Source organism: Leucoraja erinacea, chromosome 9 (genome assembly GCF_028641065.1).
Source record: "Leucoraja erinacea ecotype New England chromosome 9, Leri_hhj_1, whole genome shotgun sequence".
NCBI lineage: Eukaryota > Metazoa > Chordata > Chondrichthyes > Rajiformes > Rajidae > Leucoraja > Leucoraja erinaceus.
Genome location: NC_073385.1, coordinates 17,464,404 through 17,479,671, shown reverse-complemented (window position 1 = coordinate 17,479,671; position 15,268 = coordinate 17,464,404). Strand labels below are relative to the sequence as shown.

The window sequence follows — 15,268 nt, the reverse complement described above, 5'->3', positions numbered from 1 at the left end:
GAAATTCAAACAATCCATTATTTGTATAGTATAGGTATGAAGGGATATGTTAGATTTGAATGTGTTCTACACTGGTATTAGTATTTTAATTCTTTGTAACATGAATAATTATCTTGTATTGGAAAGAAATTCACACAAGGAATTGGCCACTAAATTTATGATGCATTTACAACTTTTTTGTTTCTCGTCATTTTCTAGATATAGATTTGCTTCAGTTTTAACTGTTTGATGATCCTGTAACTTGCTGCAAGAAGCTGAATAATTTGAGGCAAAGAAGAAGGAATAGGGAACCACCTTGCAGTACTGAAGCCATTAGTATACCCAGCACCTGGGGAGTTTTAGTAAGGGAAATTGAATATGTCAACAGACTATTTGCTTAAGTGCAGTTGAGGGCCTGTCCCACTGTACGAGGTAAATCAAGAGTACTCCCGAGTTTTCCCTTGATTCGAACTCGGAGAATGTCCGTAGCGGGTCCGTAGGAGCGTGAGTGTCCCATAGCGGCTCGTAATGCTAACGGTAGGTACTCGGGAAATCCGGTAAACTCGTGATGTTTTTTCAACACTGTGAAAAATGTCCACGAGTAAAGAAATAGTCGTGATGAAAATAATTGTTACTTTTTACTCGTACGAGCCGCTACGAGACATCCACGAACTCCGACAAACCCGCTACGGACATTCTCCGAGTTCGAATTAGGGGAAAACTCGGGAGAATTCTTGAATTACCCCGTACAGTGGGACAGGCCCTTTAATTGCCATTCCAGTCAGTCAGATGTCTGTGAGTACAGACAATGTTAAAACATGGAGTTATTGCGATGATTTGTTGCAGTGAAGTTATTGGAATAATTTACTGCGTTGGAAGATGCGCTTTGAGTGGTGGACAGGAGTTGATTAGTTTGGAAATGTCTCGGTAAAGATGAACAAAGGTTTAGGTGCTTATGTGCATTGGGAGATCAGTACAGCACCTGAATAGCACAATTGGCCCCACCGTGGCCACGCCAACATGATGCCAAGTTAAGCTGATCTCCTCTACCTGAACGTGATTTATATCAGACAGCTGTCCATCCACCTCTTCCCTGCCTGCTATTCAGGGACCCATTCCAGATGAAGCAACAATTCATTTGCAATTCCAGAATAGTACACTGCTTTCTCTGTTCACAATGTGTTCTCATTTACAAAACCAAACACCAGTCAGATGACTTGTTTGTGGGGCACCTGCACTCAGTCTGCAGTCTTCAGTTCTGACCTTCCTGTTGTATGCTGCTTTATTTCTCACAACCCACTTCCACTTAAACTGATCTAACTGTGGCCTCCGCTGCCATTGTGAAGCCCAATGTAAACCAGAAGAACCACATATTTCTGTAATCATTTTGCAGCCTTCAGGAATGGACTGTTCTCCATTGTTTTCCATTATCATAGCGTCACTTTCTTACTCTGTTTCTCATGCTCCTTATCACTTGTTCTGCCTTAACCTATCCCTATATAAACTTTTGCTTTGAACTTCATTCCTTCCCCCAACATTGCTTTGAAAACTGTAACATATAGATTGTAGAATATAGAACAGTAAAGCATAGAAATAGAACCATCGGCCCACAATGTCAGTGTCGAACATGATGCTGTTAAACTATTCTGCTCTGGCTGCTTGTGACCAACATACCTCCATTCCCAGTATATCTATGTGTCCATCTGAAAGGCTCTTAAACGCTGTTATTGTATCTGCTTCTATGTGTTAAAAAAAAAAAAGACTTTCCCAACACATGGAGGGAGGGAGGGGGTGAATGAGGGTAAGGGAAAGGAGAGGGAGGGAGGGAGGAGGGGAGGAGTACAGGGGAAAGATGAGGGAGGGTGAAGAGGAGGGGAAGGGTGTGATGGGGGCTTGAGGGGAAATGAGCCACGCCTGCGCAGTTGGGGGGCTATGGGTTAGTGGTGGAATATTGCATTGGGGGAACGGGTTGCATTGGGGGAACGGGCTGCGTTGGGGGAACGGGTGAGTGGTGGAATATTGCGTTGGGGGAACGGGGCCCACCGGTCCCACTTGGTCTAGTCTCCTTTAATCTTTCTCCCTCTGACTTAAAACCCTCCACTCCTCCCCCAGTTCTGAGGACGGGGTCCTAACCAGAAACCAGTTCTCTTCCCACAGGTGCTGGTTGATTGGCAAAGTTCTTCCAGCATTTCTGGTTTAGTTTCAGATTCCAGCAGTTTTATTTGTGTAGCAACAGTGGGCATTTGGATAAATGACTTAAAAGATTCAGTCGGTATGTTTCACTTGTCAAAACAAGTGTGATTTGCTGTGCTTTGCTACATCCTTACTGAGAGGAGATTGAGTAGCTTGTAATAAATATCCATGGCAACGGGAATCCCCCTGTGAACGTTAATGATGCGGTGTAGCACCTGCAATATGAATTTTTGCGTTACAAAGAATTAGTTAGGAATTTAAGGTACACAAAAATGCTGGAGAAACTCAGCGGGTGCAGCAGCATCTATGGAGCAAAGGAAATAGGCGACATTTTGGGCCGAAACCCTTCTTCAGACTGATGTTAGGAATTTAACGTCTTTGTTAACCAGGGAGACCCGTAGTGAATAACATATGGTAGGTCTGGGGGACGTGATTAGGCAAAGCAGAATAATAATATGAAATTACTAAAGGAAAACAGTCCTCATTTTGCCATTGCTGATTATCTTGTAGCTATTTGCAGGCCAAGTTGGAAGGTGATGTGCTGTTCCCTGACATTGAACGTTGTCGGAACAGTGTTTGAGACTGAGGACCATTATTGTGACAGTTTTGTGAGTCCCTGTGCTTCCAGTTGCTGCACTTTTAGACAATAGACAATAGGTGCAGGAGTAGGCCATTCAGCCCTTCAAGCCAGCACCACCATCCCACTCTAACTTCTTCTTCTTCTTACGTATGGCGTACACAGCCTAAAGTTGTAGGACAACTTGTTCTATTTGATCTTACTTGATTGTGCACGCCAGGTTGATTGCATTCGTCGAAACACGGCAGACCTCGTGAAGGTTGCAATCTCCCACCCCCCACTCTAACTGAGAGACATTGAGTTCAGCATTTTCAGATAACCTTTTTTTCATTTTTTTTTTTAAGTTCCTTTTTTGAGTACTTTCCTTTTGGGAATTAGAGGAATAAATTTGTTGGGAGATTGCAGACAGCTGTAAGACTAATAGGGTTGCATAAGGGATTTCAACTTTCCCCATTATAAGTTGGGTCTGCCGTAGTACCAAGGCCTTAAATGGGGTGAAATTTGTCAAGTGTGTTCGGAAATGTTTCCTTGGGCAAAGTGTAGCAGGCTTGTTAATACTCTTAGTGAATTGGGCAGGGCACTACGTGACTGAAGTGTCAGTGAGCGAGCCTTTTGGGACCAGTGACCATGTTCTGCTCATTTTAAATTACTTATCGATAAGGACAGTGCCGATCGATAAGGACAGCGCTGATCGATAAAGACACACAAATGAAAGTTCTAAATTGGGACATGGGTCGTTTTGAAGGTATTAGACGGGAACTTGAAAAACTTAATTGTAATGTTGATGTCGTAATATGTTGATTGCGGGCAAAGGGAATCTGGTAAATGGGATGCATGTAAACGTGTGATGGTTGGAGTTCAAGATATGCATGTCCTGGTGGAGTTAAGGCAAGGCAGGTGGGCGTAAGGAACTCTGTATGACGAGAGAAATTGAGATATAGGCAGCGGGGATCAAATATATCCCAGGAGGTTTATACAAAATAAGGAACATAATTAAGAAGGAATTCAGAAGGCAAAAAGTTGTCATTAGGTAGCTCTGATAAGCAGAATCCAAAGAGATTTTATGTATATTAAGGGAAATAAGGTAACTAGTGAGGGGAAAAGGGCCTCAAAGAAACTAAAGTACTCATCTATATGTGATGCCGAAAGAGATGGGCGAGTTCCTCAAAGAGTGTTTCTCTGTTTTTGCTGCGGAGGAAGACATGAGGACTAGGGAAGTCGGGAACAGTAATGGTGATACAAAGTTGAGAGGTTATGTAATTGTTGCACAAGACATTGGTGTGGCCGCAGTTAGAATACTGTGTTTAGTTCTCGTCGCCCTGCTAAAGGAAAGATGCCGTTAACCCTTTTCGCTGTGACAGCCAAAATTTCACCAATTGGGTTCCATACTGGGTTCAAAATGGGGTCACCGTGCTGCTCACACGTACTATGTTTGAGACAAAATATTACCCATAAAGACCAAAGATTATAGATCTTTGATAAAGACTAAAGCTGGAGATTTAGAGTAACTGAAAAGGCTGTAGAATATGATCAGGACTCTCAAATAGTGAAATCAGATTTCACCCAAAAATATGCTGTTATGCAAATGAGCTAATTAGCATGTTTGTGTATACTTTTTGATAAAAATACATGCAAATTCAATGAAAATACAGGTTTTAGAAAGTGAATAATTTGTGAATACAGTTCTTTGAACATGTCGTGGGTCCCAGATAATTATTTAAAATTGAAATATCAAATGCACAAAATCATGAAGACTCGTGCAATGCCAAACCACAACGTCAGTTTCAAATTCACTCAGTGTACCGTGGTGTAACAAAGTCATAACTTTCTAGCATACAGTTTGTTTGTAGTTATTCATATTCAATTTTATATTCATAAACTGTATGGTACCGTTTGAAATATTCAGGGAAACGTTGGACATTCACAGTCCTCACAGTAGGTTCTCGTCTGGTGGCGCTGAGCAGAGGCACGATCCAAGCACACAATACATTCAGGCCTGCACCCTTTTATTCTCATATTCTGCACAAAAATGCTGTTCTACTAGCAACCTTTTCCTTCGTTGATCAACAGTGTCTGCTTTGGTCTTTGCATTGATACGAATGTTCACTGGAATGAGAGAGTCAATGACGTTCTGGCGGAAACCAATCTGATCAATGTTCTCATCAGGAAGTGAAAGTTTATAAGTGTTAAAACCCATTCACAAGTGCAGTATCCTTCACAAAGTGGAAAATAACTTGATACCATTTCTGGCATTTGTGTGGATAACAGTAGCAAGCTTCTTCTTCTTGCGTGTGGCGTGCACAGCCTAAAGTTGTAGGACATTTGATCTTATTTGATTGTGCACACCAGATTGATTGCATTCTTCGAAACAGGGCAGACCATGTGAAGGTTGCCATCTCCCACCCCAGTAACAAGCTGATAACTGGTCAAATCTGTCGACGCCGCCCATACATTTGCCGTCGTCCTGCACTAGGGCTGGCTTCTTCACAGCCCACTTTCCCGTAGGTTCTTTCTTTGACCGAATTTCCTTGTTGACATTTCCATGTATAGATGAGAGACAACTGACACGGGCTGTGTCCTGCCATGTGGTAAAAGTAAGGCCAAAACAGAGGTTGATCCCCCTGTTTCAGCTTCATGTCCGCTTTACCAACTTTTTGGGGCTAACTTTTTCGGTTTCATTTTACGTTGCCACAAGCATCGTTCACCTTTTGTTTCAAGCTAAGAAATAGCTCAGGGGAGGAGAAAAAGTTGTCCATATATACCTTATGACCATTGGAATCCATTCCATTCACAAGAGATTTCACCAAACTAGAATCCAAGGTCATCTTGCGTTCATTGTTCTCACTTTTACTGGTGTGAACATTCCATCGTAGATTGTATCCATTCACTGAATCACACAAAGCCCAGATTATTATCCCCATTTACTAGGCTGATTGGGGATATGTTGCTTGAAACTCAAGCGGCCTTTGAATCCTTTCATTATTTCATCTATTGATATTTCTTGGTGTGGCTGATAGAAATTCAAATACGTATCTTTCACAAGATTTATCATTGGACTATTTTGTACAGTGGGTCACAATCGACGTGACCCTTTTGATTGGCATTGTCATTGAAATGCAGGAAGGAACGCAGAAGTATGTATCGGCCCCTACTCGTCACTTGACTGAACCCCTGGGTTTGTGTCGGCCAAAAACTATCCCAGTATCTTGGAGGTGATTTTTACTACACAGGCCCTTGGCGATTTCAAGGGCCACATACTTCTGAGAGAAATGAAAATGTATCATGCCACTTTCTAAATCTTGCTGAAGGTGGCAGCTGATCATCAATAACAGGATTGGCAAAGAACTGTAAGGCGTATCTATTTATTTCATCAGCCATGAGTACAATTATGGCAGGTGGAAAAATTGCAGTGAAGAAATCAAGTCAAGTCAAGACAATGACATTCTTGCTTGTTGCAGCACAACAGAATATAGTAAGCATAAATACACCTGGTTGATCATGTCCAGGGTCCATTGGAATCCTTAGTCCTGGTTCAAGCTGACCACGAAATAAGATTGAGGGATCGAAGGTAGGATGGTGCTCATCAGCAGGACTTAATTGATCCAATTCCGAGTGTCAGTCAACACTGCAGGCCCACGATTCTTTGCCACATGCCTTGGAGGGGTAGGGGATGCATTGTCATGGTCCGATTTCTGTTCACTTTCAGAGGAGTTGTCATCAGAAATTTCACTTTCAATATCATCGTTATTACCCAGCTCATCGTCGGAACAATTTGAAAGTTCCTCGCCTTCAGAGTCGCTGTCTGCAAAGATCTCGCATAGGATGGACTCGCCAGTTCGATAATCCGCCGTGGTGGTTTTGGAAACAAAAAGTTCACACGCAAAATTGTCGTGATTTTTGAATGAAAACATCCATTTCTTGAGTGTTATCTGGAGAGCGCCAGTCTGAAACTGAATGCCAGCGACGTCTATTGGCGACTCCTGACACTACAGTTATTGTAAAATACGTCTCAACTTGGTTGGAACGAAGTTGCCAATTGGCGTACTCCCACTGAAAGAAGTAGGTGACTTCAGTCGCCAATTGCCGTGCATCGAAAAGGTTTAGCTAGAAAGAGTGCAGAAAAGATTTACGAAGATGTTGCTGGGACTTGCAACATCTTGGGCTTGGGCTATGGGGAGAGTTCGGGCAGGCTAGGACTTTATTCCTTGGAGCACAGGAAGCGGAGGGGTAATCTTGCAGAGGTGAACATTGTCATGAGAGGAATAGATAGGGTGAATGTACAGAGCCACTTTCCCAGGGTAGGATAATCAAGAACTAGAGGGCATAGGTTTAAGGTGAGAGCGGAAAGATTTAATAGGAACTCGAGGGGTGACTTTTTCACGCAGATGGTGGTGGGTAAATGGGGAGAGTTGCCAGAGGATGTTGTCGTGGCAAGTAAAATAGCAACATTTAAAAGACATTGGAACTTTGAAAGTTCAAATTGAAACGGTTTAGAGGTATATGTGCCAGGCATGGATAAATAGGACTAGCTTGGATGAGGTATCTTGGTCGGCATGGACACGTTGGGCTTGTTTCCGAGCTGTATGACACTATGACTTTATATATTTCATATTAGCCAGTTTTATGAGAGTAACCATTGCATTGAACTTGACATGGACCTTCACACGAATCAAAAAGTCGGCTTGCATGTTATGTGGCACCACCATTGTACAATTACAATACAATACAATACAATTTATTTGTTGTCATTTGAGCCTCATTGAGGTTCAAACGAAATTTGGTTTCTGCAGTCGTACACACATACACAAGCAGTCATACACCCAATTGTGCTAATTGGGATAGATTTAGTGAGGATGTAACAGCTTAAAACTCGTTATCTACGAGGTCATGCAGGCCACCTGCACATGCTCATTTGCTGGCTCAATCTATATAATCTTCCGACTTGACATATATCTCACTCTGACCTTGCTATAAGGCCAGGGAGTTGACTGGTACAATGAGTAAAAAGAAACGAGTCAGAAACAGCACCGGGTGCATTTTGTATCGTTACAGCCTTATTTTAAAATGGATTAAATTAATTTTTTTAATCATCAATCTACACAGCGAAAAAAAAAGCGAAAACAGATGATTAGAAATTTTTGCAAAGTAATTAAAAATAAATAACTGAAATATCACATTTACATAAGTATTCAGACCCTTTACTCCGTACTTTGTTGAGGCACCTTTGGCAGCGATTACAGCCTCAAGTCTTCTTGGGTATGACGCTACAAGCTTGTCACACCTGCATTTGCGTAATTTCTCCCATTCTTCTCTGCAGATCCTCTCAAGCTCTGTCGGGTTGGATGGGGAGCGTCGATGCACAGCTATTTTCAGGTCCCTCCAGAGATGTTCGATCGGGTTCAAGTCCATGCTCTGGCTGGGCCACTCAAGAACATTCACAGATTTGTCACAAAGCCACTCCTGCATAGTCTTGGCTGTGTGCTTTGGGTCGTTGTCCTGTTGAAACGTGAACCTCCGCCCCAGTCTGAGGTCCAGAACACTCTGGAGCAGGTTTTCATCAAGGAGCTCTCTGCACTTTGCTCCGTTCATCTTTCCCTCAATCCTGACTAGCCTCCCAGATCCTGCCCCTGAAAAACATCCCTACAGCACGATGCTGCCACCACCATGCTTCACCGTAGGTATGATATTGGCCAGGTGATGAGCGGTGCCTGGTTTCCTCCAGACGCGATGCTTGGCATTCAGGCCAAAGAGTTCAATCTTGGTTTCATCAGACCAGAGAATTTTGTTTCTCATGGTCCGAGAGTCCTTTAGGTGCCTTTTGGCAAACTCCAAGCGGGCTGTCATGTGCCTTTTACTGAGGAGTGGCTTCCATCTGGCCACTCTACCATAAAGGCCTGCTTGGTGGAGTGCTGCAGATATAGTTGTCCTTCCGGAAGGTTCTCCCATCTCCACAGAGGAACTCTGGAGCTCTGTCAGAGTGCCCATCGGGTTCTTGGTCACGTCCCTGACCAAGGCCCTTCTCCCCCAATTGATCAGTTTGGGTGGGCGGGCGGCCAGCTCCATGAAGAGTCCTGGTGGTTCCAAAGTTCATCCATTTAAGAATGACAGAGGCCACTGTGCTCTTCGGGACTTGCAATGCTGTAGAAATTGTTTTATACCCTTCCCCAGAACTGTGTCTCGATACAATCCTGTCTCGAAGGTCTACGAACAATTCCTTCATCTTCATGGCTTGGTTTTTGCTCTGACATGAACTGTTAACTGTGGGACCTTATATAGACAGGTGTGTGCCTTTCCAAATCATGTCTAATCAATGTAATTTACTACTGGTGGACTTCAATCAAGTTGTAGAAACATCTCAAGGATAATCAATGGAAACAGGATGAACCTAAGCTCAATTTTGAATGTCATAGCAAAGGGTTGGAATACTTATGTAAATGTGATATTTCAGTTATTTATTTTTAATTACTTTGCAAAAATTTCTAAACACCTGTTTTTGCTTCTTCATTCTGGGGTATTGTGTGTAGATTGATGATTAGAAAAATGAATTTAATCAATTTAAAAATAAGGCTGTAATGTAACAAAATGTGGAAAAAGTGAAGGGGTCTGAATACTTTCTGGATGCACTGTACCTGCCCTCAATGAGTGCCAAAGACAAGAGGCTGAGCTAAATATTTTAAATCATCTTCAGCCCTCGGGGCAAGGGTCAAGAGAGACAAGAACCAAGGTTGTTTAATTGTCATATGTACTCGCAGCAGCATCACAGGCCTGTAAACACAATCCACATAGATAACTTATCATGGCCAAAAAATAATTAAATGGTGGCTGGTACATTATGAGGTCCCTACAATCACAGGGGCTGGTCTTTGGACAATTTCATTCATAGAACATAACAATTGTTGCAATATGCACCTTAAATAGAATTCTACAGGTTCCTGTGACAGTTCCATGGGAGTAATTGGGAACTGCTTTGTAAATAGTCTCAAATTGCTAAATCAAGCTTTGTAAAATAGAAGAAAGTAGCTGAGAGGCAACGTTGTCGAGCTTCATCTTCTTCTTTCGGCCTGTCCAAATTTGTACGTTGTATACAGTTTGAGTAAAGCAAGCTACTTGTCTATACAAAAATCCATTGTTACAAAGAGCTCCACATCTGTTGACAGTTGAAATTGGTTTTGTGTCCCAAGAAGAAATAAACACAAGTGACTGAAGTTATTTCAGCTTTGACAACATGATGCCAACCCTCAAAATGCCTTTGGATATTTTGCTGTGTTGAACATGTAAATGCAAGTTATTCTCACTTCTTCAGAGCTGAGCTCAGTTTAGCGTCATGATATTTAACCCATTATCCTTTTTTAGGCTTGGCTCAGTGAAATTTAAAAAAGCCAACATTCCTACAACCTTGTTGCTTCCTCACCCACATCTGTTGTTTATCCTTCTCAGCAAAATACTTTCACAGCAGAAATGTAAATTCCTTTTTTACTACCTCGTCAAAACTATTCTCTCTTCGTGTTCTCAATCTGTTTAAACATAGGCCAAACAAAATACTTGCGTTCTCCACTAATTAACAGTTGTATATACTGTAGAATAATTTCTTCTTGCTCTTCACAAATCCAAGTCTCAAGTGAGGCTGAATTCGCTCACAACACTGCATTATAAATGCATCTATTATTAATAAACCATTTCAATCTGTACTCGCGGGGGTGTAATTTAGAGTTGGCCTTTCTTGGTGAACTTGTTCTACTCTTGTTTTTGCCTTTCTGGGATTGCTTTTCCAGTTTTTCTACGTTAATTAGCTTTACCAGTTCTACTTCAGTCGTGCTGGCTCAACTGAAAATGAAAAAAAAATTGAGAAGGAAATAGAAAAAGTAAAACAGTGCAAGTATTGTGTGCAGTTTTGGTCCCCTAATTTGAGGAAGGACATTCATTGTGAGAGGATTTGCGTCTAGGAGCAAGGAGGACCTACTGCAGTTGTACAGGGCCCTGGTGAGACCGCACCTGGAATATTGTGTGAAATTTTGGTCTCCTAATTTGAGGAAGGACATTCTTGCTATTGAGGGAGTGCAACGTAGGTTCACTAGGTTACTTCCCAGGATGACGGGACTGTCAGATGTTGAAAGAATGGAGTGACTGGGCGTGTATACACTGGAATTTAGAAGGATGAGAGGGGAAATCTTATTGAAACATATAAGATTATTAAGGGATTGGACACGCTAGAGGAATGAAGCATGTTCCCGATGTTGGGGGAGTCCAGAACCAGGGGCCACAGTTTAAGAATAAGGGGTAGGCCATTTAGAACGGAGATGAGGAAAAACTTTTTCGCCCAGAGAGTTGTGAATGTGTAGAATTCTCTGCCTCAGAAGGCAGTGGAGGCCAATTCTCTGGATGCTTTCAAGAGAGAGTTAGATAGAGCTCTTAAAGATAGCGGAATCAAGGGATATGGGGAGAAGGCAGGAACGGGGTACTGTGTGGATGATCAGCCATGATCGCAGTGAATGGTGATGTTGGCTCGAAGGGCCGAATGGCCTACTCCTGCACCTATTGTCTATTGTCCATAAGACACCGTGTTTAGCTGCAGTACAGCTGCAGAAACCTGGGGTCAATGGTACAACATCGATAAGCCATCTGCACAGGTACTTGGATTGAAAAGGTTGAGAGGGATATGGGTCAAGCACGGACAAATGGAACTCTCTGCCATCTCTGGAACTCTCTGCCACAGAGGGTAGTTGAGGCCAGTTCATTGGCTATATTTAAGAGGGAGTTAGATGTGGCCCTTGTGGCTAAGGGGATCAGGGGGTATGGAGAGAAGGCAGGTACGGGATACTGAGTTGGATGATCAGCCATGATCATATTGAATGGCGGTGCAGGCTCGAAGGGCCGAATGGCCTACTCCTGCACCTAATTTATATGTTTCTATGTTTCTAAATGGAACTAGCTAAGATGGGGCATTTTATCAGCATGGACGAGTTGGCCCAATGGGTCTGTTTGACTCCAGGGCTCTATGTTGATGCTGACCTTGGGTGCTGCCTGCATGGAGTTTGCATGTTCTCCCTATGTGACCACATAGGTGTGATTTAAAAAATGATATATATCCTACATCAAAGTTATGCTTCTGGTAATTGGTTCCTGTTAATTGCCCTTGTGCAAATACAGTAGGCTATTTGCCTTTCAATGTGGTTTTTGCAAATAGTGGAAGGTTTGGATAGAGTGGATGTGGAAAGGATATTTCCACTAATCGGAGTCTAGGATTAGAACCCAAGAATTAAAGGGCGTTCCTTTCAGAAGGAGATGAGGAGACATTTCTTTAGTCAGAGGGTGCTGAATCTGTGGAATTCTTTGCCACAGAAGGCTGTAGATGCAGTCAGTGGGTATATTTAAGGCAGTGATAGATAGATTCTTGATTAGTACGGGTGTCAGCGGTTATGGGGAAAAGGCAGGAGAATGGGGTTAGGAGGGAAGGATAGATCAGCCATGATTGAATGGTGGCGTAGACATGATGAGCCGAAAGGCCAAATTCTACTCCTATCACATGAGGTTACAGGAGAGTTAGGTTGGGGTGTGTGGCTGCGGTGGCTGGTACAGAGCTAATTTGGAAAAGATTGGGATTAGTGGAGATAGACGGCAGGATTACCATCAGCAGAGCATCAAGAACCAAGGCTTACAAAGGTACAGAAGCTACCTGCACATTTTTCGGCAGAGTCATTGCGACTTGCAGCTCGCTGACTCCAAAAGCAGTTGAAATAGAATCAAACGAGGCTTTACAAAGGAGGCCAAAAGGCACAAGATAGGATAATCAGGCATAGCATAGGAGAGTGACTGACTTGGGGCCTGCTTTGTGCAGGTGTTTGTTGGATGGATGTGTGTGTTGTATTTATCGGATTTTTTAATTGTCCTGACTGGTGAATGAGGTCATTCATTAGAAATAGATATCATGATGTTAAGGTAGTAGTAAAACATAGTATGATGCCCTGGGTTTCATCCTGGGCCTCAAAACTGACAACTTCACTGTAGAGCCTTTCAACATACACTGTCCAGAAGTAATCAAGTAAGTGAATTAATCCAAAGGATGAGTTATTGAGGGAGATGACTGTGAGCCTTTTAAGTGGCAAAGATGGAGAGCAAGTGAAAATCTGAGGTTGGATTGCACATTATCACAGAATAGAGTTTAGATATTTTGAGTGATGGTATGAGAAGATTGTGATTACATCCTAACATCCTAATTACTCCTCGGTCTTTTCAAATTTGGAGAGCATTGAATTCCCATTTGGTGTTCGACTTTAATTCCACCTCGGACTCCATCAATCTGTCAAAATAAATTCTTAGTGCAGATCTATCAGAAAAAATAATGGTCAGCACATGTTTTCGTTCAAGTTAAAACATAGCCTGGACTGGAATATAGATGAGGAGTAAAAATTATTTTCTGGAAAAAATATAATTTATCAAGAGAACGCAAGGAACAAACAGTGACCCAAGGAAGAAGCTTAGCCACGGAAATCTTGGAGATGACCCTTCTATTGATTTGGAACTATTCCTGATGATGAGTGGCTGAAACCAGCTGCAACATTTTATTTTAAAAAGGGTTTTAAATTCATCAAATAAAATTCCTACCGTTTTGTTTAACAGAGTGCATTACCTGAGAGAATTTGTATTAGTTGTTCATGAGTTTTTACCCACGAGTAGTTGCTCTGCTCAACAGCCAAAAATCTGTAGCCTCCCTTTGATCTGGTATTTTGTTGGTTCACATGCTTGATCAATGGTGTTTTATTATTAATGTTTTATTATTATTAATGTTTAGTGTTTTCTGAGTCATTCGTAACTGTCACTCGTAAATGTCATGTTGTTACTTGTGGGCGGAGCATCAAGACAAATTCCTTGTATGTGAATACTTGGCCAATAAGTTTATTTACTTACTTACTTATGAGGTAATGTGCGCATTTGTGTTACGTTTGTATCAGACTGTATGAATTGATTGCATGTTCTTAACCTCAATGCCTTTTATTCTGTTTCCAGCTTATGGAAAAGTATTTCTAGTGCGAAAAATCAGCGGCCATGACACCGGACAGCTCTTTGCCATGAAGGTTCTGAAAAAGGCAACAATAGTTCAAAAAGCAAAGACGGCAGAACACACCAGGACAGAGCGTCAAGTGTTGGAACATATTCGGCAGTCACCTTTCCTTGTCACATTACACTATGCGTTCCAGACAGATACAAAACTTCATCTAATTTTAGGTAACATTCACAAATAGCTTTCACTTATTTTTAAACCTGTTTTCACTTATAGCTTTCACTTATTTTTAAACTTATCAGATTTTGTTCTCCTCCCTTCTTCTCTTGAGTGCAATTATGCAGTTGTCTCTGGCATTTAACCCACGTTGTAATCAGTTCATGTGGAAACCTCTGTGTGAGTGATGTTGTAATGTCAATGTGAGTGGTGACGTTTCGGAAAGTATTGGCAATAACTAAGTCAGTCTGTCCACAGAATCCATACTTCTGTTAAGAAACTTAATCTCGCGCTGAGTGGTTGCTCCTGGGTGGAATAGGGTTGAGGCCCATTATCATGGTTGAGATTCTCTCGTCACCTAACCATGTTCTCAAAAGATGCTGCCCGACCCCTTGAGTCACTCCTGCACTTTGTTTTATTTGCAAACCTGTATCTGCGGTTCTCTATTTTCCTATGTTCTATATTGCCATCCCATTGGATTGAGCAACATTGCTGAAGATCTGTGGGATTTGTTTTTTTACACCGAGAATGGTAAGTACCTGGAGCAAGCTGCATGAGGAGGTGATGGACACTAATACAATTACAACATGGATGGGTGCTTGGATAGGGAAAGAGTGAGAGAGATAAAAGCCTAATGTAGGCAAATTAAGAGGTGTAATGTTAGGAGGTGTAAAATTAGGAGGTGTAATGTGATTGCCCTCATCAGCAACAACGATGAGTTGGCCTACAGGGAGGAGGTCCAGCACTTAGCAGCATGGTGCGCTGACAACAACCTGGCCCTTAACTCCAAGAAGACCAAGGAGCTCATTATAGACTTCAGGAAGTCTAGAGGCGGCACGCACACCCCCATCCACATTAACGGGACGGAGGTGGAACGTGTTTCTAGCTTCAGGTTCCTGGGAGTCAACATCTCCGATGACCTCTCTTGGACCCACAATACCTCTACTCTGATCAAGAAGGCTCATCAGCGTCTCTTCTTCCTGAGGAGACTGAAGAAGGTCCATCTGTCTCCTCAGATCCTGGTGAACTTCTACCACTGCACCATCGAGAGCATCCTTACCAACTGCATCACAGTATGGTTTGGCAACTGCTCTGTCTCCGACCGGAAGGCATTGCAGAGGGTGGTGAAAATTGCCCAACGCATCACCAGTTCCTCGCTCCCCTCCATTGAGTCTGTCCAAAGCAAGTGCTGTCTGCGGAGGGCGCTCAGCATCGCCAAGGACTGCTCTCACCCCAACCATGGACTGTTTACCCTCCTACCATCCGGGAGGCGCTACAGGTCTCTCCGTTGCCGAACCAGCAGG

The 15,268-nt window shown here is 42.6% G+C and overlaps 1 protein-coding gene across 1 annotated transcript in view; it reads left to right on the top strand.

Annotated features, from left to right (window-relative positions):
• rps6ka5 (ribosomal protein S6 kinase, polypeptide 5) overlaps nt 1-15,268 on the top strand; it is a 177,949-nt gene that overhangs the window by 54,579 nt on the left and 108,102 nt on the right. The window contains exon 3 of the mRNA XM_055640220.1: nt 13,754-13,972. Within this exon, the coding sequence (XP_055496195.1) occupies nt 13,754-13,972 (219 nt within the window). The remainder of the gene's footprint in view (nt 1-13,753; nt 13,973-15,268) is intronic.